This window comes from Salvelinus namaycush, chromosome 31 (assembly GCF_016432855.1).
Source record: "Salvelinus namaycush isolate Seneca chromosome 31, SaNama_1.0, whole genome shotgun sequence".
Taxonomy (NCBI): domain Eukaryota; kingdom Metazoa; phylum Chordata; class Actinopteri; order Salmoniformes; family Salmonidae; genus Salvelinus; species Salvelinus namaycush.
The window spans coordinates 26439603-26454375 of NC_052337.1; the positions used below are offsets into that span (position 1 = coordinate 26439603).

The following is a 14773-nucleotide window of genomic DNA, read 5'->3' on the forward strand; positions in this document are numbered from 1 at the left end:
ACTGGGAGATGGAAGGAGGAGAGGGGGAAAGGGGAGGAGAGGGAGATGGAAGGAGGAGAGGGGGAAAGGGGAGGAGAGGGAGATGGAAGGAGGAGAGGGGGAAAGGGGAGGAGAGGGAGATGGAAGGAGGAGAGGGGGAAAGGGGAGGAGAGGGAGATGGAAGGAGGAGAGGCGGAAAGGGGAGGAGAGGGAGAGTCATAGGTCTGCCCCAACACACAGTACTGCAGCCTCCCCTCTCACCCTCTGATGACTTCCTTGTGTGTGTGTGTGTGTGTGTGTGTGTGTGTGTGTGTGCGCGTGTGCGTGTGCGTGTGCGTGTGCGTGTGCGTGTGTGTGTGTGTGTGTGAGAGAGAGAGAGAGAGTTATAGCAGTCTGTCTGAGTGATTAAGTGCAGGGTGAATCCTCAGAATGCAGTGTGTTAGTCTGAGGCTGTGTCTATGGGGCCATACATGGCTCAGTGCCCGCTCTATGTCTCTCTGGCTCTTCCTCACACTCCTCACATCTCTCCATCTCCCTCCATCCTACACATCCATCTCTCTGGCCTATCTCTTGTACTTCTCTTTTACCCCTCCTTTCCAGTTTGTGCTACTCTGTTTCTTTCTCTCTCTCTCTTGCTCTCTGTCACTCTGTCTTTCATCACCTGCTCTCTTTCATTCCTGCTCTCTCTGCCTCTCCTTCCTTCCTTCCCTCCCTCTCCTCACTTTTCCCTCTTTTTTTTCACTGGCCAGGGGAAAGGAAAATGTGTGAGTCAGTGAAAGGCCGCTCCCTCCCTGGGAGAGATGGAGAGAAAGAGAGTACGAGAGAGAGCGAGTAGTGGGAAGACTGGGACTCGTTAAGTGTGGTGATGTCACCCTCTGGTGTCCATGGTAACCGCTTGTTTAGTCTCAGGTAGTGGACACTTGGACACACTAACTTGGCCTGTTGATCGTCACTCCACAGTGGAGGTGTGTGTGTGTCCGTCCTAAGGGGAATGTGACCATTTGACTGTGCAGGCCTGAACCGCTTTGATGAGGGCAGGTTGGTTATGGTGTACACTGTATGTACAGGGAAAGGGCTGGGCAGAATGGGAAGGGAAGGGCTGTGGTTGGACACATGTTTTTAAAGTTGAGGAGAAACTGTGCTTGTCCATAGCCATAGGGGAGTCTGTGTATTTTGGAGTAGAGCATGGCCTCTCTCTCTCTCTTTCACACACACACACACACACACACACACACACACACACACACACACACACACACACACACACACACACACACACACACACACACACACACACACACACACACACACACACACACACACACACACACACACACACACACTGGGTGGGATGGCTCCCTTTAGTAACAGTTGGTTGTGGAGTGTGACCACAGGGTGTGTGTTACTCTACCCGTCTGCCCAGTTCTGGGTCTTAGCTCTGGGCTCACTTCTGTGGTTAACCTCCCTTGATTCTGGGTCTCTTTAGGCTGGCTTTCTGAGCTTTGGTCTATCTCTCTATCTTTCTCTCACTCTCTCTCTTTGCTGTCTCTCTCTCTTTCTCTCTCTTTTTCTCTCTCTCTCTCTCTTCTCTCTTGGTGCGCCAGGCTTCTGTGGTGAAGGCTGTGCTGTGAGGCTCCAGTGTCGCCTGCCCACCTCTCTCTTTTTTTCTACTTACAGTTACACAGCTCTAATCACAACCAGGCACTTTGTGGGGCTTATTTTCTACCCTCTCCACTCTCCTTTTGTCTGTCTCTGTATCCCCCCTCTCTCTTTCTCTCTGTATATGTATCCCTCCACACTGGCACAAACTTGTTGAATCAACATCGTTTCAACTTAATTTGTCAATCCAAAACATTGGATTTGAAAATATTGTCAACATAAACTGTTGTTTTGAAGGTGAAATTTCAACCACAGGATTATCTCATCATGGTAACCAAATTTCAACGTAGACAAACCTTGTATAAAAATATGTTGAATATGTATCTTTAAAACAATGTCAGATCTTCAACATTATTTACGCTATCAAAAGAAGAAATAAAAACAATAGACTGGGCAGCACCTCCTATCTACAGCTACTTTTGGTCTCCCATCCAGGATTTTAACCAAGCCCTGCTTATCTATGATATTTGTCACTGACTATTACCAATGTGCTATAATGAGAATGATTGTTGAGAGATCTCCACTTAAAAATGAAATATATTCACTGTTACTATCGAAGTCATTCCAAAGGGTTAACAGAGCAAATGAAATGTGACCATACAGTACTTTATCACTTATGCTGTATATCATCAATGATGCTATTTAGGCCTATATAGCATTTGCAAAGTCATCAACAGCTATTGTTTCAATTCAGCACAGGATTCAACTAGAATAGACAATACATAGGCCCAGGGTTTCAAGCTCTGGTAGATCTCCAATGTAATGATATTTAGACATATTGAATTGTGTTTGGTTGTCAAGGCAACCAAATAGCAACATTTGAAGCAGATGTATCTTCTGCTCTGATGGTTCCATCTGTGACACTGTCTGACTTTAATTCCAGTTTGTCTACAAATCATTTAGATGTTGGACGTCTCCATCTCAAACAAAAATCTAAGTTAAAGACTAAATCAAATCAAACTGTATTTAAAGTGCATTTGAAGTTAGATTTGATTACCTTTGATTTTTGGTTGAGATGGAGACATGAATCCAACATATAAATCATTCATTTGTAGACAAACTGGAATTAAAGCCAGACTAAGCCAGTGGCTCAGATGGAATATCGAAGCAGTAGATAGGCCTGCATCTCCTTTTAATGTTGAGATTTGGTTTCATTGTCAACTAAACACAATTCAATATTACTTTTGTAATACAGTAAATAGCCTAAAGTTAAGGCTATCTGACAAACTAATGTAACATTAAAACTTAAAATGATTAATATCCATGGCCACATTTTGAGGTTAGTAACTATAAATGTTTTACTATGTAATCATGTAAAGCGTGCATGTTCAAGATAGCATAGGTCATCGCAGGTCTGTGGAGATCTTCACAATTGCTGTAATAATCTGCGCTTTCTCTCTCTCTCTCTCTCTCTGTGTGTGTGTGTGTGTGGGTTCATATGTAGGCTACTGTCTCTAACCTGTGTATTGTTTATTCTGCCTCCTGCAGGAGAAAGAGAAGAAGTACATGCTCCAGGTGGACAATCTGAGGCTGAGGGATGTGGAGAAGAGCTTCATGTCCAGCAAGCAGATCTTTGCCCTGTTCAACACGGAGCAAAGGTACGTTCTTAAGTAGACATTTCATATTTTCATGTCAGATGTTTTAAGACCTCAAAAGTAGAGTAATAAAGCTTGATCTACACAACCGACGTCACTTCAATGTACACAGTGTAGCAGCTCTCCACACAGACTGACCACACACATTCTCAGTCATTCAAGGCAAGCACACAATCCCCTCTTAACACACACACGCACGCACGCACGCACGCACGCACGCACGCACGCACGCACGCACGCACGCACGCACGCGCGCGCGCGCGCACACACACACACACACACACACACACACACACACACACACACACACACACACACACACACACACACACACACACACACACACACACACACACACACACACACACACACACACACATCATGCTACCCTACAATCTGAAGGGCCACAAAGTACGTGAGGAGGGGGGGGTTCCATAAGTAGGAATTTCATAAATTGGATAATTGTACATTTTTCAGACACCTGAAGCTGCTTTTTCCTGCAATCTAGAGCCATAATCATTATGCTTAATTCCATGTAAAAAAATGTATATTTTTCTAAGCCTAACTCTGGATATGTCTATATCCTCCTGACTGGTGGTTCTTTTTTAAAAGACACTACGTATGTTTCTCTGCATCTCTGCTGGGTAAAAGATTCAGAACATTTAGTTATTGCTTGATTTTCTAAAGTCTACCAACCCTGCCAGAAGGCATGCCAGCTAAGATAGTTAAACAAGCTAGCTACTCTAACTTGATAGGCTGAAATGGCTTCTTGGTAGCTAGTTATGAGGTTGGAAGATTGGGAACCCATTTGGGCTAGCTAAAGACAACTTCATAAAATTGCTAAGTGGCTAGTATTATTACAGAGAAGAAAAAAAACAATTTTCTTTTTATTATTTGTATTATTTTATTCTGATGCCTCTGCACACACACACACACTCAGAGTTGCCGCTGTGCATCCACAGAAATGTATATAAGGACTACCGTCAGCTGGAGTTGGCCTGCGAGAGTCAGGAGGAGATAGATGGGTGGAAGGCCTCCTTCCTTAGAGCTGGAGTGTATCCTGAACGTGTCACGGTACGACGCACACACACACACACACACACACACACACACACACACACACACACACACACACACACACACACACACACACACACACACACACACACACACACACACACACACACACACACACACACACACACACACACACACACACACATTTAGTCAGTAACTCCACCAGTCCAAAACATGTTGTTGATTGTGATGATGGTTTTCTCTCACAGCACTAGTAGAGTTTGTCATTTCATGTTTAACACCATCTCTCTCTTCCTGTCCCTCTCTCTCTCCCTGTCTCATTATTTTTCTCTGTATGTCCTTTGTTGCTGTTGGACCCAATAGGAGAAGGAGGGCAAGGTATGTGCTTTGTGTCGTGATGTCTATTCCAACTCTTCACCCCTTTTACACAGTTTTCTCTAGAGCGTTGCTCAAGCTACAGATGTAGGATCTTAATTTGTTGCTGAGAATTCTCCTGCACTGCAGGAAATTCAAACTTGTAGTGTATTTGCCCTAACGAAAAATGCATCAACCCCTACAAAACTTGTCCATTAATTATAATCCACATAATAATTCACATTTCCTGTTGCTGCAGGATTATTTTCCTGCTGTAGCAAACTGGCTCAAATGAAGATCCTACGTCTGTAGTGTTGGCAATTTAATTTGATACTGAACTCTGATTGGCTCTAATGATTTATACAGCGCTGCGCCTCCTCTCTCGTCTCGCCTCATTGGCTGTTTCTAATCAACAGCCCAGTCGTTCATCATTCGAACCAGGCCAGGAAGTTCAAATGTCACTCTCATCAGTGTTCTGCCATAGCTGTATAGTGCAACCATCTGATTGGAATTGGCTAAGCAAATAAAGGAATTAGCATTGGGGCATGAGCCAAGAGAAAGTGGTAGAGAAAGAGACATGTTGTCTTCAATGGCTCCCCACAGTGATTTCACAGTCTACACAAACAGAGCTCCGGGGCTCCGTTTGCGTTGCGTTCCAAAAATTCAGCCACACAAAGTACATAAACTACGTAGAGAGCTACACAAATGAAGCTCCGTCGGATCTATTAGGGATCCGTTGAGTCGACTGTGTGGAGCCCTGGCTCAGTGTGAAGTTATTTCTTTATACTGACAGTTTAGGAGTGCTATATAGTGGATGTTATTAATGATTTGTGATATTTAGGATTGTTTCACTACTTGTTGTGGTTACAGAGCTCAGAGGTATCATGCCCAAAGGGGGCACAGGGGCACGTGCCTCCTCAGATTTTTCCTGTAAAAAAAAGTACCTATACTGTATATATATTGCATACAGTACCAGTCAAAAGTTTGGACACACCTACTCATTCAAGGGTTTTTCTTTATTTGTACTATTTTCTACATTGTAGAAATAACACATATGGAATCATGTAATAAGCACTTTTTTTTTTAAACAAATCAAAATATATTTTATATTTGAGATTCTTCAAAGTAGCCACCTTTTGCCTTGATGACAGCTTTGCACACTTGCCATTTTCTCAACCAGCTTCACCTGGAATGCTTTTCCAACAGTCTTGAAGGAGTTCCCACATATGCTGAGCACTTGTTGGCTGTTTTTCCTTCACTCTGCGGTCCAAGGTGGAACGGGTTGAGGTCGGGTGATTTTGAAGGCCAGGTCATCTGATGCAGCACACAATCACTCTCCTTCTTGGTCAAATAGCCCTTACACAGCCTGGAGGTGTGTTGGGTCATTGTCCTGTTGAAAAGCAAATGATAGTCCCACTAAGTGCAAACCAGATGAGATGGCGTATCGCTGCAGAATGCTGTTGTAGCCATGCTGGTTAAGTGTGCCTTGAATTCTAAATAAATCACAGTGTCACCAGCAGTAGGAACCAGACAGCTCAAAAGGAAGGCTTGGATATATATTTTTTGACATAGAATTAAGCATAATGATTATGCTTCTAGATTGAAGGAAAAGCTGTTTCAGGTATTTGAAAAAAGCTAAATTCTCCAACTTATGGACCTAGCCCCCGTCAGGAACCCCTCCTCTAGCCATCCTCACATACTTTGTGCTTCCTCAGATTTTTTGAGGTGCATGAGCCCTGAGAGGGCTCCATCTTTCTCTCACCATATTTTTATCTTTCTATTTCTCTTTCTCTCTCTCCATGTCTCTCTCCTTTTGCATCTCCCTCTCCCTCCCCCCTTCTCCCTGTCTCTCCCCCTCTTCCTCTCCCTGTCCATCTCTCTTCCCTGTCCTCTAACCCCCTCCTCCCTGATGTTGTCCCCCAGCAGAGTGACAGTGGAGACGGAGAGAATGGCTCAGATAACTTCATGCACTCCATGGACCCCCAGCTGGAGAGGCAGGTGGAGACCATCCGCAACCTGGTGGACTCCTACATGGCCATCGTCAACAAGACCATCAGGGACCTCATGCCCAAGACCATCATGTACCTCATGATCAACAATGTGAGTCCCACTCCCCATTGGTCACTTCAGGCTAGTGGTGTCAAAGTAATCTTCTGGAGGGCCAGCTGATTTTCAACATCGTCTTTTAATCTGTGTCTGATTGGTTTAGACTTCAGAAACCAGCAGTCCTGTGGAATCTCTAGCCAATCAGCATCAAGAATGGATCAAATAAGGGCTTGATTCAATCAGATCCGCTTTAGCCAACATCCGCATTGCGGTTGTTTTGATGGTGTCGGAGGTGGAACTGCGTTAGAGCTGTCAAATCCACAAGTAGTTCCCGGCATTACACCTAAAGTAGACATTGCCATTGGCTGCACGGAGTCTCATTAACAGAAATCCCACACAGCCTTGTTTACAAGTTTGAACAGTGGAATGTGAGACGGAATCTACAGCTCCATTATGATGATAGAAACCCTCATTATTTACTTTCATGATCTTTCAATTTGAGCATCATTATTTCTATACAGCCTACACTTTCTCCTTCTGAACTTCGAACGCGAGTGGGACAAGTGTGGCTCCAACGCAGTACCACCTCCAACACCTCCAACACCGCCGGTTAACACTTGATCTGATTGAATAAGTGCAAAGGAGGAATAAAAATCTCTCATTACCACCGCAACTCTTCCCCACTCCTTCACACAGACCAAGGAGTTCATCAACGCAGAGCTGCTGGCCAACCTGTACCACTCTGGGGACCAGAACAGCCTGATGGAGGAGTCCCAGGAGCAGGCCCATCACCGCGATGAGATGCTCCGCATGTACCATGCCCTGAAGGAGGCCCTGAACATCATCGGAGACATCAGCACCACCACCGTCACTACCGCCATGCCGCCACCCGTAGACGACTCCTGGCTGAGGCCGGGGGGAAACAACTCCGGGGGCAGGTACGAATGAAGAGAGAGCGGGAGGGTGGGGAAATGGGGGAGAGGGATGGAAGGAGGTAAATTGCTCTGGGAGCAGGTACTGTACAAATGGAGGGAGAGCGGGAGGGTGGGGAAATGGAATAATAATAATATATGCCATTTAGCAGATGCTTTTAGCCAAAGCGACTTAGTCATGCGTGCATACATTTTACATATGGATGGTCCCGGGAGGAATAAGGGGATGGAGGGCAGAGGAATAGGGGAGGAGGACTGGATGATCAGTAATGTTTTTTCTTACCATGACCATGACACTCCTGAATGTTTCGTTACACTGTTGTTGTGGCCTCCCCTGCTGGTGTGTAAGAGAACTGACTGCCAATGCACTCTCTTCCCCTCTCCCTCTCCCTCTCCCTCTCCCTCTCCCTCTCCCTCTCCCCCCTGTCAGGTCTCCAGCTGCCAGTCCCACTCCAAACAGAAGGGCTCCCCCAGGTCCTCCTGGTCGCCCTGTTTCCCGTGGCTCAGCCCCTGGCCTCCCTCCTGGTCCCCCTGTCCCCTCTCGCCCGGGGGCCTCCCCGGATCCTTTTGGTGGGCCACCACCATCAGTCCCCTCCAGGCCTAACCGTGCACCCCCCGGTGTGCCCAGGTGAGTGGAACCGGACCAAAAGTTACATCTCAACGCAAAAGTAACCAAGTCTATCAATGTATAACACTACAATAGGTCCTACAAGGAGACAGACACAAGCCAGTAAGGTTTTGTAAGTGATACTATGAGAATGATGACAAAGAAATGACATCCAAGCTGAAGTGTCAATGCTCTGTGTTGGTAAGGGGGATGTGAAGAATCCTGGAGGGTTGGTGGAGGTAAATGAGAGTTGATAGACAGAGGATATTTATAGATAGAGGATGTGCAGGTCCAGGAGGTGATACTGGCTAGAGAACAGATGGGTGGTAGAGGTAGGACGGATGAGAGGCATGTCAGATTGATCCCCTCCAAAAGCCCACCCCTGTAGTTAAACAGTGCCACACACAAGATAACACATTGCTTACAGTGCATTCGGAAAGTATTCAGACCCCTTGACTTTTTACACATTTTGTTACATTAGAGCCTTATTCTAAAATGGATTACAAAAAAAATCCTCAGACATTTTTGCAAATGTATTAAAAATAAAAAACAGAAATACCTTATTTACATAAGTATTCAGACCCTTTTCTATGAGACTCGAAATTGAGCTCAGGTGCATCCTGTTTCCATTGATCATCCTTGAGATGTTTATACAACTTGATTGGTCCACCTGTGGTAAATTAAATTGATTGTGCAGATCAGACCAAAAACCAAGCCATGAGGTCGAAGGGATTGACCGTAGAGCTCCGAGACAGAATTGTGTCGAGGCACAGATCTGGAGAAGGGTACCAAAACATTTCTGCAGCATTAAAGGTCCCCAAGAACACAGTGGCCTCCATCATTCTTAAATGGAAGAAGTTTGGATCCAGCTAGACTCTTCCTAGAGCTGGCCGCACGGCCAACCTAAGCAATCGAGAGAGAAGGGACTTGGTCAGGGAGGTGACCAAGAACCCGATGGGCACTCTGACAGAGCTCCAGAGTTCCTCTGTGGAGTTTGAGAGCCTTCCAGAAGGACAGCCATCACTGCAGCACTCCAGAAATCAGGTCTTTATGGTAGAGTGGCCAGACGGAAGCCACTCCTCAGTAAAAGGCACCTAAAGAAGTCAGACCATGATAAACAAGATTCTCTGGTCTGATGAAACCAAGATTTAACTTTTTGGCCTGAATGCCAAGCGTCATGTCTGGAGGAAACCTGGCACCATCCCTACGGTGAAGCATGATGGTGGCAGCATCATGCTGTGGGGATGTTTTTCAGTGGGCAGGGACTGGGCAACTAGTCAGGATCGAGGGAAAGATGAATGGAGCAAAGTACAGAGAGATCCTAAATGAAAACCTGCTCCAGAGTGCTCAGGACCTCAGACTGGGGCGAAGGTTCACCTTCCAACAGGACAACGACCCTAAGCACACAGCCAGGATAAAGCAGGAGTGGCTTCGGGACAAATCTCTGAATATCCTTGAGTGGCCCAGCCAGAGCCCAGACTTGAACCCAATCGAACATCTCTGGAGAAACCTGAAAATAGCTGTGCACCAACGCTCCCCATCCATCCTGACAGAGCTTGGATGGGGAGCAGGATCTGCAGAGAATGGGAGAATGGGAGAAACTCCCCAAATGCAGGTGTGCCAAGCTTGTAGTGTCCTACCCAAGAAGACCCGAGGCTGTAATCGCTGCCAAAGGTGCTTCAACAAAGTCCTGAGTAAAGGGTTTGAATACTTATGTAAATGTGATTTTTCAGTTTTCTATTTTTTATACATTTGCAAAAATTGATAAAAACCTGTTTTTGCTGTGTCATTATGGGGTGTTGTGTGTAGATTGATGAGGGAAAAAAATAGAATATGGCTGTAACGTAACAAAATGTGGAAAAGGTCAAGGGGTCTGAATACTTTCCGAAGGCACTGATATACATACATATATATTTTCTACTTACATTGTTGTTTACTGACATGACTTACTGCCAAGAAGGTTTCTAGTATTACCTACTTACATTTCCTACATACTAATATAACCATACTTGTAAATACCTTTAAGCACTTTTACCACTTTTTTACTAGCGGTGGCCTTTGCTAGAATCTATAGTTTTGTAGTGGACACCAATCCTATATGCCACTCTCTTAGTCTTTCTTGTTTAGGAATAGTGTCTCTTGTCTACTCTATCTCTTCATGTGGCAATAAACAGAGAAAGAGAAAGGGGAGAGTGGGGGGATAGAGAGAGAGAGACAGAGAATGCGAGCGAGAGGTGAGGGGAGTTTATTTGTTTTAAGTTCTCTGTTTAACTGCGTCCGCACTGCTAACGTTTGCCTTGTGTTTGCCTGTGGTTGTAAGCTAATGGACACTGTACTGATCTGATGTGAACTCACGGTCAGGGCAGCAGCTTGCCTTACGGAGGGAGACACACACGTTGCCCGACACTGCTCTCGTTCACACATACCCTCAAACTTCCAAATAACGCTTACACAATGACTTTAAGCCATGTTGGAACCAATAACTCGAATTCAACCCCTAAATAATGGTCCAAATCTGATTGGTCCAGGGTGAGAGCAGAGCCTTGTCATGTGACGTGGGTCTCTCCTGCACTGTAACCTGTATGAGTTTGTTTGCACTCCTCTTTCTGTCCTCCTCACCCTATCTCCTTCACCACACCTCTATCCCACCGTTGATTATGGTTCCTCTTTCAGAATCACTATCAGTGACCAATGAGGACTAACGCTTCTGGTACGTTTGGTACTACTCACCATCGTCATCATCCTCTTCCTCATGCTGCTTTCTCTTAGATCCCATCACATCACTGCATGCCCCAATCCCTCTCTCCTTCTCTTTCATTTTTTTCTGTGCACTCCCTAATGCCTCGTTTTAGCACTGCACAGACAAACACACATGAGCACACACAGCTCACAGTGTGTTAGTGTCACTGTGTGAGCCACGCTGGTTTTCTTATTGTCCACTGAAATCCTTGAAATGTTTTTGTCCTAGTTTGAGGTGGATGTTTCAGTTGGGATAGGTTTGTGTTGAAAAAAGTCTGATGACTCCTATAGACACGCATACACACATACACACGCAGGCATACACAAACGCTCAGGCACACACCTGACCAGAGCTACCCGTTAGGGGTCAGAAGTCAAAGGTGATGGGTTTGTGTCAGTGTTGTGTGTTGCCTTTTGACATCTCACCCATCCCCAGCCTTGTCGTTTGGTGGCGTGACACTTTTCTGTTCTGTGTTTGTCCTGTCTAGATGTCAACATAGGATTCATTAGAGGCTAGGGAAGCGGTCAGAAAGGCTATACTGTGGGTGGTAATAATGGATTGAAAAGGGTATGTAATGTCTATCCAACTAGCTATTCTGACAGTCATTATCTATGTTATGCTGCCACTCTGTCTCCTACAGTTGTAGTCTGCTTTTTAGCGTTTATAGTAAAGATAGCATAGCCTTGATGATCATAGCAGAACGACTATGGAGATGATAAAATGTGTCATATATCCTTTGTAGCAATTATAATTACACATCTCTCACATGTTTTTTTGCATGTAGATTGGGTTGAAGAGGATAATTTATGGATAATTTAGTGGAGCTACACTGCCCTCTTCTGGGCCACAAAACAACTGCTTGTCACAAATGGAAATGTTATACTGTATATATATTCCCAGACAATCATTCATGAAGAGAATCAAATCTGCAGGAAAGATTTGTATGTTAGTGTGTTAGCTGTTTTGTCTGGCTGTCGTCTCCCACATTGTCCCATGCAGCTGTGAATGTGTGTGTATGCATGCGTGTGTTACCGGACCAGTGTGTGCCTGAGAGAGAGAGAGACTGCATAGAATGTAATGTTCAATAGGGGAGCTGAATGTGTAAGTATACTTGACAGTGACGTTGAATGACAGTCCTAACTTATCAATGTCTTCTTTTATATGCCCGTCTCTGTGTTTTGTCTGTGATTGTGTCTGTGTGTCTGTTCATCTGTGTGTACCCATGGTCCTCTTGGCAGCCGAAGACCCCCTCCCTCACCAACCCACTAAACTACTGAAGCCCCCCTCCCCTCCAACCCACCGCCTACCCCATGGCAGAGAGACCAAGGACTGCAGAGCAACCTACCTACCTAGACCCTTCTTCCTCCTCTTCCTTCTCCACTAAATGACACGGTCACGTCACACACACGTACAAACCCACACCCTACACACACAAACACACTGTATACCCCCAATACACAGAAAGGCATTCACCCTCCACTGCATATAAAGGTCAATTGTTGATTAGCATTACAATACATTTACACCTGTAAGTAGTCACACACTTAAATGGGCAGGGATATGCAGCAAACATGGATGAGATAGTTAAGAATGCTGTGCTGAAATATTTGTCGTTTCTCACCCTCCCCTTCATATGGGTATTTCTCTTCCTCTCATATCTGAATGATTTCTTCTCTGATCATATTGGATTTGATAATGATATTTTTGTGCTGTGTTGATTCTCTATTCTATGTGTTGATTCTCTCTCGGGAGTAGATGCATTATCCATCTATCTAGCAAGGGGGAGCGGATCAGAAGGAATAACTGCATCTGAAAAACAGAGTTATTTTTCTTGTCTTCTGCTATGATCGTCATGATCCATACTGGTCCCTAAAGTCACAGGCTAGGACACACCTGACATCGATGGGAAAGTAGGAAAAACACCCAGAGAAAATGTACATTTCATTACCAATACTGACTGTAATGTGTCAGAGTGTAATGTGGTATCTATCTCACTGCACTTAGATTGTGTATTCTATTTATTATGATACGTTGATTAATGTGACCTTTTATATCTAATAACACAACAGTGACTCCTAGCCTCTGAGTTCGGGGAAATGTTCTCTCATTAGGTTTCATTCACTTGTTCATCCTTTGCTTAATCTGGCTTTATCATGTCCTCTTTTTCTATTTTCTTCCGCCTCTTTTCAATGAACAGCCGGCTATGCAAGGGTCGGCCCTCTCACCGTGAGAGCCCCCTGCTGACAACTAGAAGCCCCCCTTTTTTGCCCCTCGGGGCCCCTGACCCCCCCACCCCCCCACCCACTCAGCCCCTACACGGTGGAGGGTGAATCCCCACTGTCCTGCACACAAACACACCAATCAGAAATCTCAGCAACTCTCCACAACAGCCTCCCTCTAAGCAAGGGAGACGGGGAGTGAGAGAAAGAGAGAGAAGAAATTGCCAACCCCTCTATCTCCCTGTGTCTAGGTGCTACGCCCTTCTGTGGCCACTAGGCCTTGTGTCACCGTGAAGGCCCACTCTTATGTGTTGTGCTAACCATGATGATGTATTGTATTACTGTATCTGCATGCAATGACACAAGTTCAGGTGCTCAGACTAACTGTGATCTGGTGTATATCGGTGTAAACTCCTCCACAACCAGCTCCCCTAGGCACATGCTGCTTTCTGTGCTTCAACCTCTGTACCGATGCCACGGGTGCTGGGGTGGTTGGCAACTCAAAGGTCTCCCGCTAAAAACTGTGGCCCAACATTGAGCAAGAGTCGTCTGTCTCTCTCCTCCTCTCCCACTTGTCAATGAACCACTTCCCCACTAGTGAAAATCAGTACCATAGCAAGGCGGGATCTAAATTGAAAGTGCAATATGTTCTTATTGGGCAGCTTAATGAGAGCTGTCCACCAATCACACCAGACTCAGAGTAGATGCTCAGCCTGAGAGGAGGCGAGGAGACAGACAAGGCCCAAAGGGTGCGTCTCAATACTGTTAAATTGCATAATTTCTCCTTTCATCAGAAGGAAAGTGGAAAAATGTAAGTTGTGTTCAAGAATTATTTTTTAAAGTGTTGACCCAGCCCAGGATTAGGTTTTTGACTCTCAAAGCGTTTCCAAGACCACTGGCAGGAGAATCTCTGAGAAATATGTTGAATATCAATGGAACTGTGTAGTGAGTTGGGGGATGGGGTGGCACTTTCAATTTTGGCATGATTTATCAGCTTTTTTCTTTCCTTTTTTCTTTCTTTCCTTTCTCAGTGGTCACGGGGGTGAGTGAGGACATCAGGTTTAAACCACTAACAACCCAATCAGTGATGGTCTATGCATAGAACTCTAAACACACACGCCTGTACAGTACACCTCTCCCCTCCCATGTTACTCATGCATTCCCATTGCTGTGTGAGAGATGTGAGTGGACTCTGTTGTCTGTGGTTTGTTGTATTATGACCCTGTTGGTAATAAAAGTACATGTTGGGCATGACAACGGTAAAAACAACACTCATTAGCATACCCACAAACCCATTTCAGTATCCATATTGTACTCAGTTCATACAAACCCTCCACAACACCTTAGAATCTTAGCAAAAGCAAATACATACCTAAAATATTTTCATTATTATTTAAGAGTAAATAGGACATATCTTACGTGTGTATATTGTGTGGTGCATCTTATGGAAATTGTGCTTCCACTTGTCTACAGGTTAGTTGACAATGTATGAATACTGAATATTAAATTAATATGAATAAGTGACTGAGTATGTTTTTAGTTTTAATGTTTCATTGTACACAAACTTGATAAGTGAAAGTTATATGATCTCCCTGTTGATGGAT

General features: G+C 44.9%; 1 protein-coding gene across 1 annotated transcript in view; it reads left to right on the forward strand.

Moving 5' to 3' along the window:
• LOC120026051 (dynamin-1) overlaps nt 1-8235 on the forward strand; it is a 79370-nt gene extending 71135 nt beyond the window's left edge. The window contains exons 16-21 of the mRNA XM_038970835.1: nt 3127-3236; nt 4196-4307; nt 4635-4649; nt 6552-6725; nt 7368-7609; nt 8034-8235. Of these exons, the coding sequence (XP_038826763.1) occupies nt 3127-3236; nt 4196-4307; nt 4635-4649; nt 6552-6725; nt 7368-7609; nt 8034-8235 (855 nt within the window). The remainder of the gene's footprint in view (nt 1-3126; nt 3237-4195; nt 4308-4634; nt 4650-6551; nt 6726-7367; nt 7610-8033) is intronic.
• The last annotated feature ends 6538 nt before the right edge of the window (nt 8236-14773 follow it).